This window comes from Chrysochloris asiatica, unplaced genomic scaffold, assembly GCF_000296735.1.
Source record: "Chrysochloris asiatica unplaced genomic scaffold, ChrAsi1.0 scaffold00012, whole genome shotgun sequence".
In the NCBI taxonomy this organism is placed as follows: Eukaryota; Metazoa; Chordata; class Mammalia; order Afrosoricida; family Chrysochloridae; genus Chrysochloris; species Chrysochloris asiatica.
The window spans coordinates 33,070,893-33,091,096 of NW_006408530.1; the positions used below are offsets into that span (position 1 = coordinate 33,070,893).

The 20,204-nt window shown below is 38.7% G+C and overlaps 1 protein-coding gene across 1 annotated transcript in view; it reads right to left on the reverse strand.

Moving 5' to 3' along the window:
- The window catches only part of MGAT5 (mannosyl (alpha-1,6-)-glycoprotein beta-1,6-N-acetyl-glucosaminyltransferase), a 307,459-nt gene that overhangs the window by 173,496 nt on the left and 113,759 nt on the right, over positions 1-20,204 (reverse strand). Inside the window, exons 5-6 of the mRNA XM_006834588.1 lie at positions 9,007-9,078; positions 1,584-1,745 (exon numbers count right to left, since the gene is read on the reverse strand). Coding sequence (XP_006834651.1) covers positions 1,584-1,745; positions 9,007-9,078 — 234 coding nt within the window. The remainder of the gene's footprint in view (positions 1-1,583; positions 1,746-9,006; positions 9,079-20,204) is intronic.

The following is a 20,204-nucleotide window of genomic DNA, read 5'->3' on the forward strand; positions in this document are numbered from 1 at the left end:
TTCTTTGCAATGTTATCCGTAGTTTGTCATTTACCACACAGTCAAAATCCTTTGTATAATCAACAAAGCACAAGCCAAATACATTCTGGAATTCTCTGTTTTCATCTACAATTCATGTGATGCCAGCAATGGTCCATTGTTCCACGTCCTCTTCTTAATCCAACTTGAATTTCTGGTAGCTCTGATGTACTGTTGCAACTGCTTATGAATTATCTTCAGCAAAATTTTACTTACTACATGGTTAGTAAAAAATGTTTTATTTATTTATTGCCTTTGTTCTTTGTTTGGTGATGTTTCACTTAGAAATACACAAATTAGTGCGTTACAATCAATAACTGTATATTTTCATAAAACCTACATAGATAGCCATTTTATTATCCTTGTGACTTTTACGGAGATTTTTTCTTTCTTTTTTTTTTGGTAATTAAATTTTGTTTTCAACTTATGTGAAATGTAAATGGTTTCATAGTCAAATCTACAAAGTAAGATACTCGTATATTCAGAGAAGTCCTAATTTTATACTGGTGCCTCCATCGTGTTCTATTCCTTCCCTTATATATGCTCATTCATTTTTAATTTTACAGTTTAGGCTTCCAGTATTTTTTCATATGAGCAAGAAGCACAAATGTATTTCTATATTATACTCAGATACATACATTTTTTCTCCTTTAAAAAATATATCTATATACTTTTCTCCTATCTTTTTTACTTCTTTTTCACTTAACACCACACCATAGAGACTGTTCCATAGGATTATATATTCTTTACTTCTTTTTACAGCTCATCTGGACGGTGTGATTACATGTTATTTTATAGTGCACTATTTGGTGCCAGAATGTTTTGTTTTGCTATCCTCATAAACTTCAAGGATATAAGCAAAAAAGGATCCATCAAACTTATTTGTAGCCTTGTTTTTAGGTTACTAAATCTGTCAAATTAGAAGAGTCAAACTAATTTTTAAGTTCCTTTTAGATCTTTGAACATATTATTCACTTTGCTTAGTTCTGAAATCAGAACATTTCATCTAAAACTACAGCCACTTAATCTATAACTAATGGGGTATAAGTTCTTCCAAGGATGGAAATATTCTAGGAGTTTTCCAAACAACTCCTTGAAACAAATTAATCCAGGTTTAATTGATAGCATCTCTTTCTTATAACATACCAGACCTATCAACCAAACAGAATCCCAATAGAACTCACTGGTTACTCTAACACAAAAACTGACAATGACCAGAAATACAAGATTATCATGGATGATATAAGTGAACTGGGAGAAACATGGTGTTCTCTAAGGTTGAGTTCAGGAAAAGAGGGAAAGTTTCCTGAGTCTACTGAGAGACAGACACTCAGATAGTTCAGAGGGAAACCTTTGAAGGGATCTGTGTTGCTTGGCTTCACCCAAGCACTATGTACGCCAGTCCCTGTTGAATAAGAGTACTGTACGAAGGGAAAGGGAATACAAAACCAGAGCAGGTTTACCCTTCATGAGAAATGACACTTCTCTCATTCTTGTTTCCCAGGAAAATCAAATTTTAAGAAGTAAACTGGTCTCTCAGGGAACTGAATGAATAAGGAACTCACTTTTTTCCTCTTTCTCTTTTCAAGATTCTGCTTTTCTGCCAGTGACTTGACTGCCTGGATCCAAGCATCAGCCATTCGCCGGATCCGCAGTCTCATCCACCGGAATTCTTCATGCCTTTTCATAATACTGTAGAGAATATTAAAGTCCGTACGGATTTCGGCCTGGAGACAGAAATTGAATCAAATGAATAGAAGAGAAAAAAAAATGAAAAAGTATAATGGTTTTCATGGCATGACATTTGAAAACTTGAAAGAGACAGTCAATTAAATACAGAGCTTCAAAAGTGAAACCTGTATAGCTTTAGTTTCGGGTCCCAGAGTTGCAAACTGAAGTGAAGGCCCTTAACTGCAGACACACTGTAAAGAAAAATGTTGGAAAATGAGAAACGGAGTGTGGCAAGCACACTGCAAAGCTCTGGGCCATGTTAAAATGCATGCATTTTTTACAATGAGAAAGCTTGAAGCACTTTATAATTTATTGTGGTTCTTTTGTAGGGCAGCAAACTCCTAGGAATATTGAAGTGACTTCTTCATAGGCTACCCAACACGGTGGAGGTTGCCAAAGAGCATTTTCAGTTCCACAATGTAAAGAGGGAAATAAAGGAAATACCTTTTTGCTTTTTATAAACTAGCAAATACCTAGTTTTGTCCCCTTCCAAACTAACATAAAAACTATTATTTTCTAAACAAATTAAAAGCCAGGAAGATCATTTTCCTAATACGCTGCTGTTGTTAAGTGTCATTGAGTTGGTTCCGACTCATAGCAACCGTTTAGGGGTTTCCAAGGAGCAGCTGGTGGGTTTGAACCACTGACCTTATGATTAGTAGTCCAGGGCTTATACTACAGTTTCACACCAGTACCCCTAATACAGCTGAGTATAATGTAGCTGATTATCAGTGATGGAAATAACAGAAATATAGTAGCAGCAGCATTTCTTTCACAGGGCAGATAAAACATACTGAATCCATCTTTCTGGAATCACCACAGTTCATCCTAAAGTTCTCATGTGACCACGTCCTTCTAAAACTCAGAGTTTCTCAGGGTTCCCATGGTCTAAAGAGTGGATCAGAAAGTGAAGGTCTGTGGGCCAAATCCTCCATGCTCCCTGTGTTTGTAAATAGGTTTTTACAGGAACACACCCACACCCGTGTGTATACACACAGTCTAAACTACTCTCTGTGTTGCAACCACAGAACTGACTCGTTGTGACAGTGACCATATGTCCTGCAAAAATGAAAATATCTACTGTCTGACTTTTTTACGCACAAAGAATGCTTAAGACTGATCCTTAGTCTAAAGATGAGGTTCTTTCTGCTCCTGCAAAGATTTACAGCCTTGGAAATCCTAGAGGGTTGCTAAGAGTCAGAATGGATAACACACCACATTTAACATCGAAGTCTAAAGAACAATGACGTAAGTTTTTTTTTGTTTTTTTTTTTGGGAAAAACTTTGCCTTTTTGGAATTTACAGTCTCAGCTTTTAGGTAAGGTTTTTACATTTATCTGTGGGTATCCAGGGCTCATGTATGTAATTACTAACCAGCATATCTGAATAATCAGATAAGGGACATTTTGCTATGTCTGCTAGGTGGCTAAAGTCTGATCCTCAGAGCCCATGGTTTGGACGGTCAGCAATGCTTGGGGCCCACAGGGACATGAACTCCTGACCGGGTCTGCATGGTCTGCATCAGATTCCCCCTTATTTATTATTTGTTTAAGGGACGCTGCCTGTCTTAGGCGGTCAGTGCGAAATGACGTAAGCTTTTAATGTGGCATACAAGGCCTTTCAAGGTTCCCAGTGTTTTCAATCTCATCTTCAGCTCTTCTCATCTACACACCATAGACCCATGGTGTCTGGATTACTTCCTGACATGCAAAGCTCTATTGTGACTGATGGCTTTGCATACACTTTCAAATACCAGAGAAACCCTTCTCTCTTTGACCTAGTATAATCTCACTTATAATTTTATCTATTTTCATACATTTTTGTTGCTGTTGAGGATACACTCAGCACAACAAAGACCAATCCAACAGTTGCTATAAGTATGAGGGTAAATCCAAAGGCATTGCTACTAAGGTTCCAGTTCATAGATGCACAAGTTTATTCCAAACAAAACATGTTTAGATACATTTCTGCAATCAGTGGATGGTTAAGGACAAACTCTCTTAGTAATATACTTGTGTTAATTTCATTTGGTTGTCTACCAAAAAAAAACAAAAAACAAAAAAAGGTTCAAGTAAAATAGTGGCTTCCAAGGGGATCTGCTGGGCCAGTTCAATTCAAGGCAGAGAGGTCAGCCCATAAGGTCATAGCAATTGTTTCTTTGGATTTGAAAGGACTGCAAGGTTGCTTTGAATTGCAAAGTCAATTGTTCAAATTTACCAGCTGCTCCTTGGAAACCCTATAAAGGGTCACTATGAGTCAGAACCGACTCAAAGGCACTTAACAACAACAATCTTGATAAGATTTTTTTTAGAAGGACACAGGACAATCACAAGGGTTATTTGGAAGAAGTGTTAAGAAAAATGAAAACTGCATTAAGAAAAAAGTCAGGGAAACTGTGCCAAGGATTTTTTTCCCATCATGACAATGTACCTGCTCATTCTTCAAGGGTGGCAAGGACGGTCCTACAAGGATTTTGTTGGGAAACCTTACCCCACTGACCCTGTAAACTTGATGTTGTCCCTTCAAACTTCTTTATGTTTCCCAAACTCACAAAACACTGAAAGGTACATGATGTGAGCCTCGGGAGTCTGAATTGAGGAGCACATAATTCTTCAGGGAAAAGTTAGAAAAATGGACACATCATTTTAAGAAGTATATAGATCTAAGTGGATGATGTGTCCAGAAACAATTTTCAAATATCCAAATGTGAAAAACCTATTGCTCACATTTAAAAAATTTTGTTTAATACAGGTTTCTAAGATTTAAAGTGATATTAATTACAGTATTTGAGTTGTGCCACCATTCTTGCCTCCTTTTTTTGAGTTCCCCCTCATTAACATACACTCAGTGCCCCCTAAGGTTCCTACCTAATATTTTGAGTTTCTGTTGTCAGTTTGGTCTCATATAGATAGTTCTTAAAATAATATAGTGCTCAATCTTTTTCACTACTTAAGCAAAACTACTGTTCTATTTTATGACTTCAGGGATATATTTGGCTTAAGGTTCAAACATTACTTCAGGGCAGTAATTTCCAACCTCCATGACTCCAGAAAGTCTGGAGTCCATGAGAATTTTAAATCTGTTCTACATTCTCCTTTTGATTAGGATTTTTCTATGGAATCTTTAATCGAGACATTTAATAATGGAAGATCCAGGACAAGATGGCACAGTAAGCAGCTAGACCGTGCTGGCTCTCTTCAACAAAGACATGGGAGAGTGAGTGAAACAGATACAGATGGTGATCCTGGAATCAGAGGACAAGACAGAGAGGTGGACTGAGTGCCAACTGGAAGAGGAAGCTGAACAGGAGCAACAAGAGAGAAGAAAAACTAAAGGGCTGTGGGGTACTATGGAGTGGTGTGGCCATCTTGAGCTTTTTCAAGCAGCTGTTGATACAGAGACATGTGGGCACTGGCTGCAGTTGGAGTTTGGCGGCAAGGGGCTTTGCTTCTCCCTTGTTCTGGAGTCCTTGTGGTAGACAGGGTGGTGGCCAGTCCACACCCTGGGCAAACCAGCAGTCAGTGGCAGCCCTTCCTTCACAGAATTTCTGTTCTGCATGGGCCAGGGGGACAAACATAACGTCTGCTTCTGGAGGTGTGTGAACTCCTCTGAACTACTTGACACAAACAGTGAACACAAAACTACCTGAATTCATACTTTCGGTCTCTACCACATGCACCAGGACCCAGGTGGTGAGTGTTTGAAAATAAACCAATAAACAATCATCAACTAAATATAAATCTGACCACAATGTCTTGGAGAAAACAGACAATTTTAGCTTACACAAAGAAACAAGACTTAACAAAGTCACAAAAATATAGTAAAAAATATAACACCAGAAATGGTATCAGAACTAACTGATAAAGGAATTAAAAGAATGGTAATTAGGCAACTTCAAAGGATTGTGAGAAAGATTGAAAAAACTGCAAATGAAATCAAGGAAACAGATAAAACTGTAGAAAAGTCCAGTAAGCAAATTGACAAAACAATTGAAAAATTGGGACCACATAAAAACAATTGGAAAAACAGAAGATTAATGCTAAGACTTCAGAAATAGTAACATACTAAAAGGGCAAAGAAATACAATTGAATCAAAGAGCAAAGCTAAATTACTGAGATTAAAGAAAGATTTCTCAATAATCATTTTCTAGAGGAACAATCAGGAAAGGGAACAAAAAAGTCTGAAAAAGCCTAATATTTATGTGGGATACTATCAAAGAGGAATATGTGTGATAAAAATTCAAGAACTGTAAGAGACAATAAACAAAACAAAACAAAAAAACAGTCCATTGAGAATCTTGTCCCAAAGTTGTTGGAATAAAACTTCCCTAACACTGTGAAGACAGCCATTCAAGAAGTTGAACAAACTCCAAACAGCACAGACCCCAATGACATACCAGAAACAAACTTTTCAAAACCAAAGACAAGGAAAGAATCCTTAAAGCAGCTCAGGAAAAATGAAAAGTTACCTACAAAGGAGACCACTAATAAGACAAGTTCTGATTTCTCAGAAGAAACCATGCAAGCAAGAAGAGAAATATAGAACGCTGAAAGAAAAATTATTGCCAACTAAGAATCATATATCCTGCAAAACTGCCCATCAAATATGATGGTGAAATTAGGTCATTTTCAGACAAACAAAAATGAAAAGAATTTGTGAAAAAAATAGACCAACCTTAAAAAAATTCTAAAGGGAGTTCTCTGGACAGAGAACCAACAACAACAGACAACAATCTGAGACAAACATACATGCCAATGATCACTTAGACTCAACCCAAATATATATTCATAAAAGAATATAATTTTATTTTCTGGGGGTAATATCTTTGTCTGCTATCAGTGTAACTGTTATGTTTCCTTCATAGAAAGAATTAGGAAGAATTCCCTGCATCTCCCCCTTTTGGAAGACTTTAAAACGTATTGATGTCAATTCCTCTCTAAATGTTTGGAAGAATTCCCCAATGAAACCATCTGGTCCAGTACTTTTTGTTGTTGCTGGGAGGATTTATTTGATCATGGATTGGATCTCTTCACCTAATATGGGAGACTTTCTATTTACTCTTCAGTCAGTTTAGGTAGGTTGTATGCTTCTAAGATTTTTTTTTTTCCCCCATTTCATCTCAGCTATCCAATTTGTTGTACAGTTTGCTCATTTTTATTTTAAAATTTTTGTTGATTTTTCTTATTTCCTTTCTTCTGACAGATTTAGACTTAGTTTGCTTTTCTCTTTCTAGTTCTGAGAGATGCCAAATTAGGCTGTTGATTTGAGATCTTTATTATTTTTCAGGTTGGTATGATGGTAAGTTTCCCTCTGAATACTGCCACTGATGTATTCTTTAACTTTTGGTATGCTATACATTCATTTTCAATTGACTCAAGGAATTTTTTTATTTCTTTTTGTACTTTGTCCTTGATCTTTAGGTCACTTAATAGTGTTTTGTTTAATTTACATATGTTTGTGTGAGTGTGTTTTCCCCATAATAATGATTTTTAATTTCCTTCATTGTGATTGTTATTGTTAGGTGCCATCGAGTCAGTTCCAACCCATAGAAACCCTGTATAGGGTTTCCAAGGAGCAGCTGGTGAGCTTGAACCACCGAACTTGCAGTTCAAGTGGCTTTGCCGTCTGGCGTATTAATCCATAGCGCCACACCAGGACTACGCATGTGTTTAATTTCAATCTTTTAAAATTAATCAAGACTTGGTTTGTGACCTAAAATGTGGTCCGTCCTGTAGAAGGATCTGTGTTCACTGGAGTAGAATGTATGAAGGGGCTTCAAAAAGTTCATGGAGAAGTGAAATTGAAAGATAATGGAATTTTTCCAGGAGCTTTTTAAAGCCCCCTTGTATAATGTATTCTTGTTGGGTGGAGAGTTCTATATATTTAAGTCTAGTTGGTTTATTCAGGTCCTTGGTTTCCTTGTTGATCTTCCTTATGGATGTTCCTTCTGGAATTCCAATGATACATATTTCAGGTGTCTTGTTTTCCCATATTTCCATTAACTTGTGCTCAACCTTCTTTATGTTCGTCACATCATAATTTTAACTATCTGGGGTGGGGCTGTGGGATAATGTACTAGCCCACAAGGTCCATTTGAGCTGCAAAGTCAGTGGTTCAAATTCAGCAGTTGTTCCTTGGAAACCATGTATAAGATCACTATGAGTCTGAACCCACTTGAGGGTACTTAACAACAACAATATCCTCTAATTTACTGATTTTTTTCTTTTGTCTGTTTAAATCTGTTGCTAAGTCTGTCTATTGTGTTTCTCATTTCAGCTATTGTCCTTTTGAATTGCAGTAACTTTTTGAGATTCTCATGTTACTCTTGCTTTGTTTTCCTTATTTGTTTTAGTTCTTTGTTATATTTTCCCTTAGTTATTTAATAATGCTTAATTTTGTTGTATAATATTTACCCATTCTTTTCATTATTTGGTCATTCCTAGATGCACTCTGTCATGTTCATTTAGACGGTTATTGTTTCTCTGTTCTTTGTGTGTTTTGTGATTTTTTTTTTGGTGGTGCACTGGAATTTTCAAGGGCATTAACTTTTTCAGTTCTTTCTCTTATTTGGGTGATTTTGCCCGCACAACTTTCTGCAAAAATTTCTTAGGCAGGCAAAGCCTTCATCCTTTGTTTATCTCCCCTCTCCTTTCCTGTGATAGTTCCTTTACCTAACCCACCCACGGTTTACTGAAGATTCAGAAATTCCAGATATTGGTGTTCAACTTTCAATTCCTCCCAAACACATGCTGTGACCAATCCATCCACCAGTCAGCACTGTCCCTCAGGTAAAATATCCTGTACTAATCAATCTGTCTACGAGGGGGCTTAGTTATCTCTCTGGTTATTACTCCTTTTTCTTTCATGTTCCTGCAACCACATTTTCAGCCAGACAGCCCACATCCAGTGAGCCCTCTTTGGGGATGGGTGTTGCCCTCAGGTTTTTTATCTATGCTCCCCCTTCCTTGCTCTGTGTGGGCTGCTTCTATTTGAACTGGCTTTCAGGAGAAGTACAAGCATATTTCCCTTTTTTTAGGCAGGGGAGGGACTAGCACCCCATAAAGGTTACCCAAGAAATCTGTCTTTTTCACTTCAGAGTCCCAGATAGATTTCCACAGGACTGGTGACAGAACTTTTTCAGCATAACACTATTTTCCATTACACAGCTTGAGTTTCTAGATGATTCCACATGCACACCCACCTGGCATCTGACATAAATGTACAAGCTTACTAAATGGTTTCAAAAAATCGCTTACCAATGAGTTATGATCAGCTTCTTCGTAGGGATTTTTTGCTCTCCAAGGTAAATGAGGACACCAATTTTCAACCTGAAAAAAACATAAATAAATCAGTCTCTCAATACCCTTATGTGATTTCTTCAAATGAATTCATATATACACAAAGCACTGAGAAGAGCAGCTGGAACACAGCATCACATTAATGTTGGCTATTAGTCAAACTCCTACATTTGGTTGCAATCCAGATGGAATAATTAGCGAAGGTCAAAAGGAGCAAATAATAACACTTTACATTTGTCTTTCAAAGTGCTGCATAGCCACTATCCTCTCTGACCCTCATACTTCTGCATCACCAGAAGAGGGCTTCATAGGGCAGAAATTGAAAAGACTCGAACATTGCCACTGGGTAGAATTAGAAGGCAAGGACTTCTGTCTGCCATGGCTTGTCTGGAAAGGAAGCAGGCAGTTGAGTCATACAACTCAAACATTTGTCTCAGAATTAGGAATTCAATTATAAAGTTTAAGGCTTCTACAATGTTGAAGCTTTCCTCATGTTCTGGTGGTTCACTTCACCTTATCTCAGGGAAAACAGTGGTAAACCTATTGGAGAAAGGGGAGAAAGAAAAAGGAAAATCCAAAACTCAGCGATCTTGTGGGAGCGGAATGTTTTCTGCTAATGAGCCGGGGGAGGGGAAAGCCAGGGAAAAATGCCATTTATAGGAGCTACTTGAACAAAGATTAACAAAGAAAATAAGGACACAAGGCAAATGCATTTTTAATAAAGAAAAAAAAATGAAAATCACATGAAGAATGCACTGAGTAATATGGATGACTAGCCTCTTTATCAAAATTGGCAATATAATTTCAAGATATTGTTGTTTATGTTAAGTGCAATCAAGTTGGTTCTGACCCATAACGACCCTGTACAGGGTTTCCAAGGAGTGGTTGGGCAGGGTTTCCAAGGAGTGGCTGAAGAGTTTGAACCATTGGCCTCGTTGTTCAAAATGACCTTGCAGTTGAGTGCTTATCCTACAGAGCCACAGCAGGACTATTAAACTAAGCCTACAGCACCTGGTATTTATTCCCAGGCAGTTTCCCATCCAAGTGCTAACCACGCTCAACCCTGCTTAGCTTCTGAGATCAGGAGTATTCAGGGTGTAATGGCATTATTGGAGGGTACTGGTTGGTAGCACAGTGGTAGCATTTTTACCTTCCAAGTGGAAGACCCAGGTTCAATTCCCAGTCAATACATTTCATACACACTTATCACCTATTTATCAGGGAGGTTTGGGTTCCACAAAAAGAGCTCTGGTAGCATAGTGGTTACGAATCATGCTGCGAACTTTGAGGTCAGCAGTTCAAAACTACCAGCAGCTCCGTGGGAGAAAGATGAGGCTTTCTGCTCCCATAAAGATTTACAGCGTCGGAAACCGTGTGCAGGGTCGCTATGGGTCGGAACCGACTCAACGGCACTTAACAACAACAACAACAAATGATGCTCAAGGACATCCTGGTGTGTAGCTGCAGGATAATGTGCTGGACTGAGAGGCTGGTTCAAATTGCAAGGTTGGTGCTTTAAACTCACCAGCCACTCCTAGAAATGCTATATTTTGCTATGAGTACGAACCGACTCTATGGCACTCAACCACAACATTATGCTGAACATTCTTCAGTAAAACTTCCAGATTAAGGCCTGACAATAAATTCAAATTATCAGCCAGAAAAATCCCTATGGACTGCAGTGGTCCAATTCTATTCTTGGATTTGACTCAATGACTGCACACAATGACATTATTAAAGATGGCTAATAAGCAACCAAGGCGCCCTTTGTAGCACAATGATTAAAGTGGTTCAAAGCTACCCAGAGGTTTCCATGAACTAGTACAGCCAAGAAAACCCTATTGGGCAGTTCTACTGTCACATGGAAGGAGCTCTGGCAGCGTAGGGGTTACGAATTAGGCTGTGAAACTCAAGATCAGCAGTTTGAAACTACCAGCTGTTCCGCGGGAGAAAGATGAGGCTTTCTGCTCCCATAAAGATTTACAGCCTCGGAAACCCTGTACAGAGTTACTACGAGTCGGGACCGACTCCACGGCACATAACCAACACCACCACTGTCACATGGGGATACAATGGGTTGAAATCAAATTCGACAACACCTAAGAAAAACAATAAACAGCCACTGAAAATAATTTTTCAATGAGTTGGTCAGGTGGACCTATAATATGAGACCCCTACTTGTAGGTTAGCACAGAACAGCCAAACAAAACTGTTTGCTCTGGAGCTCTGGGAGAATTTTCAAAGACACTTGTCCATTTTACTAATCTAGAAATTACTCTTAATGCAAGGTAATTTTTACTATCACCAAAAATAACTGGCCTGATTTGCATAAAGAGTTGTTGTTGTCAAGTGCTGCCGATTCAGTTCCGACTCATAGTGACCTTGTATCAGGTTTCCGAGAAGCAGCTGGTGGGTTTGAACTGCCAACCTGTGGTTTGCAGTCCAGTGCTGATCCTACAGTGCCAAAACATATACCAGTATAAATACTCTAATAGCAAAATGCAGAAGGTAGTTAGGGTTGGGGAGAGCAGAACCCCTTGAAAGAAAAAATGCAGTGCTCCTTTTTCTTCTGGTGGGATAAATTAACCACCTGCTGTCAAATCAGTTCTGACTCATGGTAATCCGATGTGTGTGTCAGAGGACAGCTGTGCTCCTTCCACCAATGGCTGATGTTTTTTTTTTTTTTTAAAGTAGCTAGCTAGGTCTTTTTTCTGAGATGCCTGTGGGTGGACTTGAACCTTCAATCTATTGTTTAGCAGCTGAGTGCTTAAACATTTGCACTATCAAAGGACTGTGGGGTAAAATTAGACTTAATCATATCTGTGAATGATTCAGAGACTCCCCAATAGGAAAGTTGAAATGATTCTTATAAAAAATTGTTTTGGATGCTTATGGTCTAATTACTGACCTCCAGCAATATCACCATGAGAAGCATTATCTGGAACTCCAAATAAGAGAGACATGGGGGTCTGCAGAAAAGCAGCCTGCCTATAGTGAAATCCTGGTTGATTCCAGCAGTACCACACACATCTGTGCCTCATACTCCTAGGCCACATTGAATTATTGAGCTCAGTTCAAATTTTTATAAATGGACTCAATAAAATATTACTGAAAAGCATATTTATAACATGAATGTTTCAAATAGATTGCATACATGACAGTGTGAGCTTCCCTCCCTACCACCCCCCAACACACACACACACCAAGCATGAACATGAGCAAGCAGGGCACAGACATGAGATAAAGCCCTCTCAAAATAAATAATTTAATTTACCCAGTAACATGCTTATATAAAAAGATTTCCCTGTGAGCAGCATTGTGAGGAGAGATGAAACAAGATTATGAATAAAGAAAATCAACTTTAAGGAGAGACATTATTGAAATCAGATATTGATAATGCAGGCATATGTTGCTTAATGTCCATGATGTGTACGTCATGTGATTTGGACACTGTGCAAATGCCATTATTATATACAGGATTAGGAGCTCTGGTAGCGTAGTGGTTACGAATCGGGCTGCGAACCTTAAGGTCAGCGGTTCGAAACTACCAGCCGCTCCGCGGGAGAAAGATGAGGCTTTCTACTCCCGTAAGGATTTACACCCTCGGAAACCCTGTACAGGGTCGCTATGGGTCGGAACCGACTCGACGGCACTTAACAACAACAACAACAAATCCTGGATTATCAATGAACTTCATTACTAAGTCTGTATTTTAAGTCAAATGTGTACATAAGCTGAAACAGTTAGGTGAGGTTCCTATCTACTGTATGTTGGTCAAATGCGTCTTAGTATATACTATATAGTGTATCTTTGTATGTATAAGAGCTCTGGTGATTCTGTAGGATAAGCATAGGATTGCTAACAATTAAGTTGGCAGTTCAAATCCACCAGCTATTCTGTGGGAGAAAGATGAGCCTTTCTGATTCTGTAAGATTTACAACCTTGGAGACCCTATATGAATCACTATGAGTCAGAACTGACTCAGTAGTGGTTGGTTGGTTTCTATGTATAGCAAACATTAAAGAGAAACACTTCCAGATACATCTTTAGCATAGTAATACAGTAATAATAATAATTTTCAATACTATTACAAGTAGGGCATGTTTATTATTAAGAACCACTGTTGTTGTTAAGTGCTACTGAGCTCACTGGGACTCATAGAGACACAACTACTGACCTTGTGGTTAGCAGTCCAGTGCTTATCCTTCAGCGTCACACCAGTACATACCCTCAGATTTCTAGTATTCTAGGTCTGATGAGATTGGGAACACGGACATATATGTGGTCAGATGTTGTCTGAACAGACATTATACAGCACCTGACTGTATATTCCTATCCATTCTCTTGCCCCATGAAGAATTTTCCAAGACGCACTCTGCTGAAAATCTGGTCCAAGGTAATCTTTTAAAACATGACTTCCCTATAGAATATCAGACTTTAATTCTGCTTTGAAATTGATCATTTATTTTAGTTCTTTTTACTCTGAAGCACCAGATAATACATTTCAGGGTTTCAAGGGCAGGCCTGTAAGTATGGAAACTAGAGTTGGTCTATTTTAGCTTTTAGCCAGAAATTGTACCATTACACATTCATTCATAATGGTGGAAAAATCAGTTACGAACATCTTGACAACAGAATGAATGACAAGGAAGTGTTCTGAAGGCTGTTGTTTTTGTACATAGTGATGGGATAACTGGTTAACAAAATAATTAAGTTATACATAAACCAATTACTCCAATGGGGGGGGGGGGATTTCTTTCTTTCTGAAACCTCAGAGGATTACTAGAATTGGAAGACAGCCAGCACTGGCAATAACTCCTGAAACAAACAGCCCTGAAATGAATAACATTTTCCTAAACAAGAGCATCATTAATAACATTCGGGAAGACTCTTGCTCAGGCTAATAACTCTGTCTCTTTCACCCAGCCTCCTTGAACAAGCTAAACCCACCAGGACAGCATCATACCAATAAAGCTGTACTGCAGAACAAGCTCACTGCCTGTCTGACTAGGGGGTTCCCCAGTTCCCCAAATTTAAGTCATTCTTAATGGCTCTTCTGACTGGTTCTCAGAGCTCATGTCCTACTTCTGCCTGGAGCCCCCTTCTATCACCCACGACCCTAGTCACACTTTTGCAACAGATTGTTATGAACTGAGTGGTGTTCCCTCAAAATATGTATTGTAAACCCTAACCGCTATACCTGTAAATGTACTGTCATTTGGGAAGAGGGCTTCCTTGCTATATTATGGGCTCATATTCATGGAGCGGGCATTTTAAGCCAATCACTGTTGAGATACACAAAGAGCAGACTAGGTATAGAGAAACAAGGAAACACAAATGGGCAAAGACAGGTACCACATGGATATCAACAAGGAACCAAGGAAGAAATGCAGAGAGAGACAAGCATATCTCCCAGAACAGAGAGAGTCTGGTCCTGGAGTCTGTGTCCTGGACTCAGACTGCTAGCCTCCTAAACTTGGATAAAATCCATTTCTGTGCATCAGAGTTGCCAATTATGGCATTTCTGTGATAGTAGCACTGAGAGTCTAAGACAGTGACCCCTGATGCTCTCCTGGGACAGGGTTTTATCTTCACCCTCAGTGCTATGGAGTCGGATGCTCCCACTGTTTACACTATTCCTGAGGGACTCCAGGGGCTAAGCCCTCAGTCCAGGACAGAAACTGGGGATCCTTAAAAAGCAGCTTGCAATTCACCATCATTCGTCTAAAAAATGAAAACAGTTTGAGTTCATGGCAACACACACATAGCAATCACTACTCTAATAACCTTCAATCTGAAGGCAAAACTCCTTGGACATGAACTAATCTTTTTAGTGCACTAGCCCCAGGCCAAAATATGAAGCAGCAGCAAAACAGAAAGAGAAAAAGAAAGAAAGACCAGTCAGGCATGAACTTTGGAACATTAATGCTTATTCCATAGAGAGGACCCGACAAATCATTTTTTTCTTGAGCGAGGAGGTATAAAATAAAGCAATTTGATTTTTGATATTCCTCCAGTTCATGATTTAAACTGCTTTGATCTGAGTAGGTCTTGCAGCTTAATCATGAACACTATGAATCAAGAAATTCTCTGAGTCCCTAAGCAGAGTTAAACTAGGTCAGACTTACTTTCAAGGTCCATAGGACGGACAATCTATTACATTTACAGAAAAATAAATTGCTGGTTGATACCTGTACAAGATTCATTATATATATATATATATATATATACACACACACACACATGCATTTAGTTGTGAAATGACATAGCTCTTTGTAATAATACTATGTTCTTTTAAAAAAATAACGATCAAGCTGTGTTAGGGCCTCTTCTCTTGTGATTAATATGACCAGTTTTCTCCTAATGGATCACTGATAACATAGAATATCATGCTGTATTTTTCAGAGGATGAGTACAATCAAAATTAATTACAAAAATACATAAGCAAAGCCTGAGATTATTACTGAGTGATGGTGTTATGGAATTTTTTCCTTTTCTTCTTTTTGCTAATAAGTAGATTAAAATTTATTTACAGTGAACATCTATTAACAAAATACTTTTTAAATGATTTAAATGATAGAAACATAAACATCATTAAATGATGGCTTACCATAATGTGCCACTAGAAAAATAATCTAAACACTTGTATGCATTACATCATTTAATCGGCCAGAGTAACCTATGGCATGGGTACTGATAATATGCCGAAGTCACTTGTGTTGAGTAAGAACCTGACTCATGATGAACCCATATACAATGGAATAAAACACTTGTGCACCATCCCTGTGATAGATAGGACTGCAAACCACAGCATTTTCATCAGCTGGGAAGTAGATCACTAGGCCTTTCAACCTACTTCACTGGAGTCTGGAAACATCACTTGAAACCTGTAAATATCACAGCAACCTACTTAACGTGCAGTGGCTGAGATATGAAAACAAGTCTCCCGCAGGGAAGGGGAGAACTCTGCCATAGAACCACCAATGCCTCATGTAACCATATTACCTGTGGGGAAATCAAGGTTTAAAAAGGTGGGGGACTTTACAGAGAGGCAATTCCACTAGTAACTAGGAGTGCTGGGTGAAATTTCATATCAGTGGCTCCCTTGACCAGGACACAGCAAGAACCATCCTTAACATCAGGTCAGAAGAAGACACGAGAGCTGTAGAGTAGGGAAGAAGACTGAATCTGGAAGAGTCAAAATGGATATCACGGCCAATTCTGAAATTAACTAGGGATGCAACCTTAAACCATTTGGATTTCAAGTTTTTTCATTACAAAATAAAGAAGCTGAATGGGATAACTTCTTAATTCTATAATCCTATGTTAAAAGTTTATCTTTCAGTTTGTCATACTATGGTGTCTTGAATGTTGCTGAGATTCTAGAAGCTATGCCACGGGTATTTTAAATATAATGGTCACCCATAGTGGACAGGTTGCAGCTGAGTTTCCAGATGAAGACACTAGGAAGAAGGAGAGAGACTACTTCAGAATATTTAGTCACTGAAAACCTTCAGAACAGCGGTGGAACACTGTTAGCACCAGAATACTAAAACATGATGAAAAGCACCAGAATATTGTCAGATATAGTGCTAGAAGATGAGTCCTTCAGGTTGGAAGGCTCTCAAAATACAACTGGGGAAGAGCTGCCTCCTCAAAGTACACTTGACTGTGCTGACGTGAATGGAGTAAAGACTTCAGACCTTCATTTGCTGATGAGGCACAACTCAAAATGGAGAGAAGCACTGTAAATATCCATTAATAATTAGAACACAAATGCACCAAGTATGAATCCAGGAAAATTGGAAATTATAAAAAATGAAATGGAAGCATTAATGGACTGAAAGGGACTGGCATTGGCCATTTTGACTCTGACAATCACATGGCTTACTTTGCCAGGAATAACAAATTGAACAGGAATGGTTTCATATTCATCATCCAAATGAACATATCAAGATATGTCTTGAAATATAGAGCTGTCTGTGATAGGATAATATCCATACACTTAAAAGTAAGACCAGTTAATATCACTATTATTCAAATTTATGCCCCCACCACTAAAGCCAGTGAGGATGAAATTGAGGAATTCTATAACCATCTTCAGTCTGAAATTAATCAAACATTCAATCAAGATGTGTTGATAATGACTAGCAATCGGAATTCAAAGGTTGGAAACAAAGAGGAATTATCAGTAGTTAGAAAATATGACCTTGGTGATAGAAATCATGCTGGAGATCCTATGATAGATTTTGTAAGACCAATGGCTTCTTTATTGTAAATACCTTTTTTTTTTTAACAACCATAAAAGATGATAATACACATAGACCTCACTAGATGGAATACACAGAAATCAAACTGACTACATCTGTGGAAAGAGATGGTGAAAAAGGACAAGCAGACCCGTCTGGAACAGCTAGAGTGACAGAAGATACATCTTCAAAGAAAGATCAGCAGGAAAAACCCAAAACAAAAATGGTAGTACGATTGGCTTCTACAAGAATAAGCAAGTGGTTCACTGGGAAACCATCAAGGCAAGTAATCAAGTCCCTTTAGGACAAACCCCCCTCTAAGACTGAAACTCAAACAGAACACGAGCAGGAATGTAAGCTTGCTGGCGACCACATTGGTCTGCTGGTGAGTGAAAGAGGGAAAAAGGCAGCAATGAAGAAATGGGCTCAGTTCAACCATGTTTCATAGACTCCTGTGGACCTGGAGATGAGAGAGAGAAGAGGAGGCCTGGTTGACCCCAAGTGTGGTGAGATCTGGGGACACCTGAACCCATGGACAAGGACATAGCCACAGAAGGCTAGAGCTGAGAGTGAAGCATCCAGCTGATATGATGTGAGGTGATATGCACAAGAACACCCAAACTTGCAGATAGTACCCATTTGACCTAACCTCTATGGCTTGATAATCAGAATCAACTAGAGGAAGATTGAAAAAAAACCCCACAGTTTTTGATAAAGGAAACGAGAGTAAATTTCTAAAACTTGATGAATTTGTCCTATATTCATGGAAGTTGTTGTAAAATGCCATTGAGTCAATTCCGACCCATAGCAACCCTGTAAGTGTTTATGAGGAGCAGCTTGAACCGCCAACCTTGCAGTTCAAATGGTTTTGCAGTCTGATGCATTAACCCACAGCACCATGGTAGTTGCTCAAAATACCAACAGAGAGGGAAGGAGTCTTTATATGAAACATCAATGCTATCCCCCTTGTATACAGGGTAGATAGGGATGGGCAACTTAGAAAGAGGGGGTGATAAAGGCACGAAGTGACTGGCTTACAAGTTTTCATGAGGGAGTTTAGTTTAAGAGAATGTAGGGGAATACAGAGTCCCCACTGAGTAGTTTTCATCTTGTCTAGACGGGTCTCGTAAATAGAGATGGAGATAAGAGTGTTATGATTCTATAGTGAGTAACTGTTATCATGACTAATTGTGACTGTCACAACTGTAAAGGTAGAAGTTTTCTAACAAAAACGGGCATGTAGTTAATCTTACAGTCCAGAAACAGAGGACCCTAGGACCATCAAGAGAGAAAAGCACAAGCGGACCTTGGGACCTTATCCAGAGAAGCAGTGACACCAGAAATGGAGGCAGAGATGGGGACATGGAGAGAGTGAGCAGCTGAGGACTCTAGATTCATGGAGAGAGAGGGACTGAGAGCTGGCAGCCAGAATGTGGCCTTGCAGAATGTGCCCTTTGGTGGTATAAATTATTAAATATACCTGAGTGTTTTAAAAAACAAACAAAAAACAGTATAAAATGAGTAGAGAAAAATACTGTTAACTGATGGTACATAGAGGGGATTATAACCATTGTAGTGAAACAAAGTATTTGATTTGTTGAATATAAAACTGATGATCTGTAAACCTTCACTCAATTCACAATAAAAATTTAAAAAGAATGAAAGAAAGAAATGGTGGAAAAGCTCCATATCATTAGCCAAAACAAGGCCAGGGGCAGACTGCAACAGACCATCAGTTGCTCCTATGCAAGTTCAGGCTGAAGCTGAAGAAAATTAAAACACATACAACACAACAAAAATATGACCTTAAACATATTCCACCTCAATTTAGAGATCTGAAGAACAGATTTGATGCATTACACACTAAAACTAAAGACCAGAAGAGTTGTGGGATTACATCAAGAGCATCATACAGGAAGAAAGCAAAAGGTCATTAACAAGACAAGAAAGAAGAAAAAGATCAAAATGGATGTCAGAATAGAGTCTAAAACTTGCTCTCCTCTGTATTGATGCTAAAGCAAATGCAAGAAATCCAAGGTGCACTGAGGGCATTGGCAAAGAACAAGGCACCAGGAATTGATGGAATGCAAATTAAAATCTTTCAACAAACCGATGCAGCACTGGAGACACTCACTTATCTATGCCAAGAAATTGGAAGACAGTTGCCTGGCCAACTGACTTCTTGTTGTTGTTAAGTGCCGTAGAGTTGGTTCCAACCCATAGCGACCCTGTATAGGGTTTCTGAGGCTGTAACTCTTTACGGGAGCAGAAAGCCTCATCTTTCTCCCTCGGAGTGGCTGGTAGTTTCGAACTGCTGGCCTTAAGGTTCGCAGCCCGATTTGTAACCACTATGCTACTAGAGCTTCTTTGCCAACTGACTAGAAGAGATGAATATCTGCCCATTCCAAAGAAAGGTGATCTAACAGAATGCGTAACAGAGCTAAGTAGAAAATTTCGAAGAGCAGCTAGATAAGACAAGGTCAAATATTATAACAAAATGCAGAAAGACCTCAAGTTAGAAAGTCAAGAGGGAAGAACACACTCAGAATTTCTCAAGCTGAGGGAATTGAAGAAAAAATTCAAGCCTGGACTTGTGATAGTGAGGATTCTATAGGCAAAATACCAAATGATTCAGAAAGCATCAAAATAAGATGGAAGAGTACCTGTACCAAAAAGAAATGGTTGACATTCAACCATTTCAAGAGGTAACATATGATCAGGAGACAATGATACTGAAGAAGAAGTCCAAGGTGCACTGAGGGCATTGGCAAAGAACAAAGCATTGGGAATTGATGGAATACAAATTGAAATCTTTCAACAAACTGATGCAGCACTGGAGACACTTGTCTATGCCAAGAAATTTGGAAGACAGTTGTCTGGCCAACTGACTGGAAGAGATGAATAACT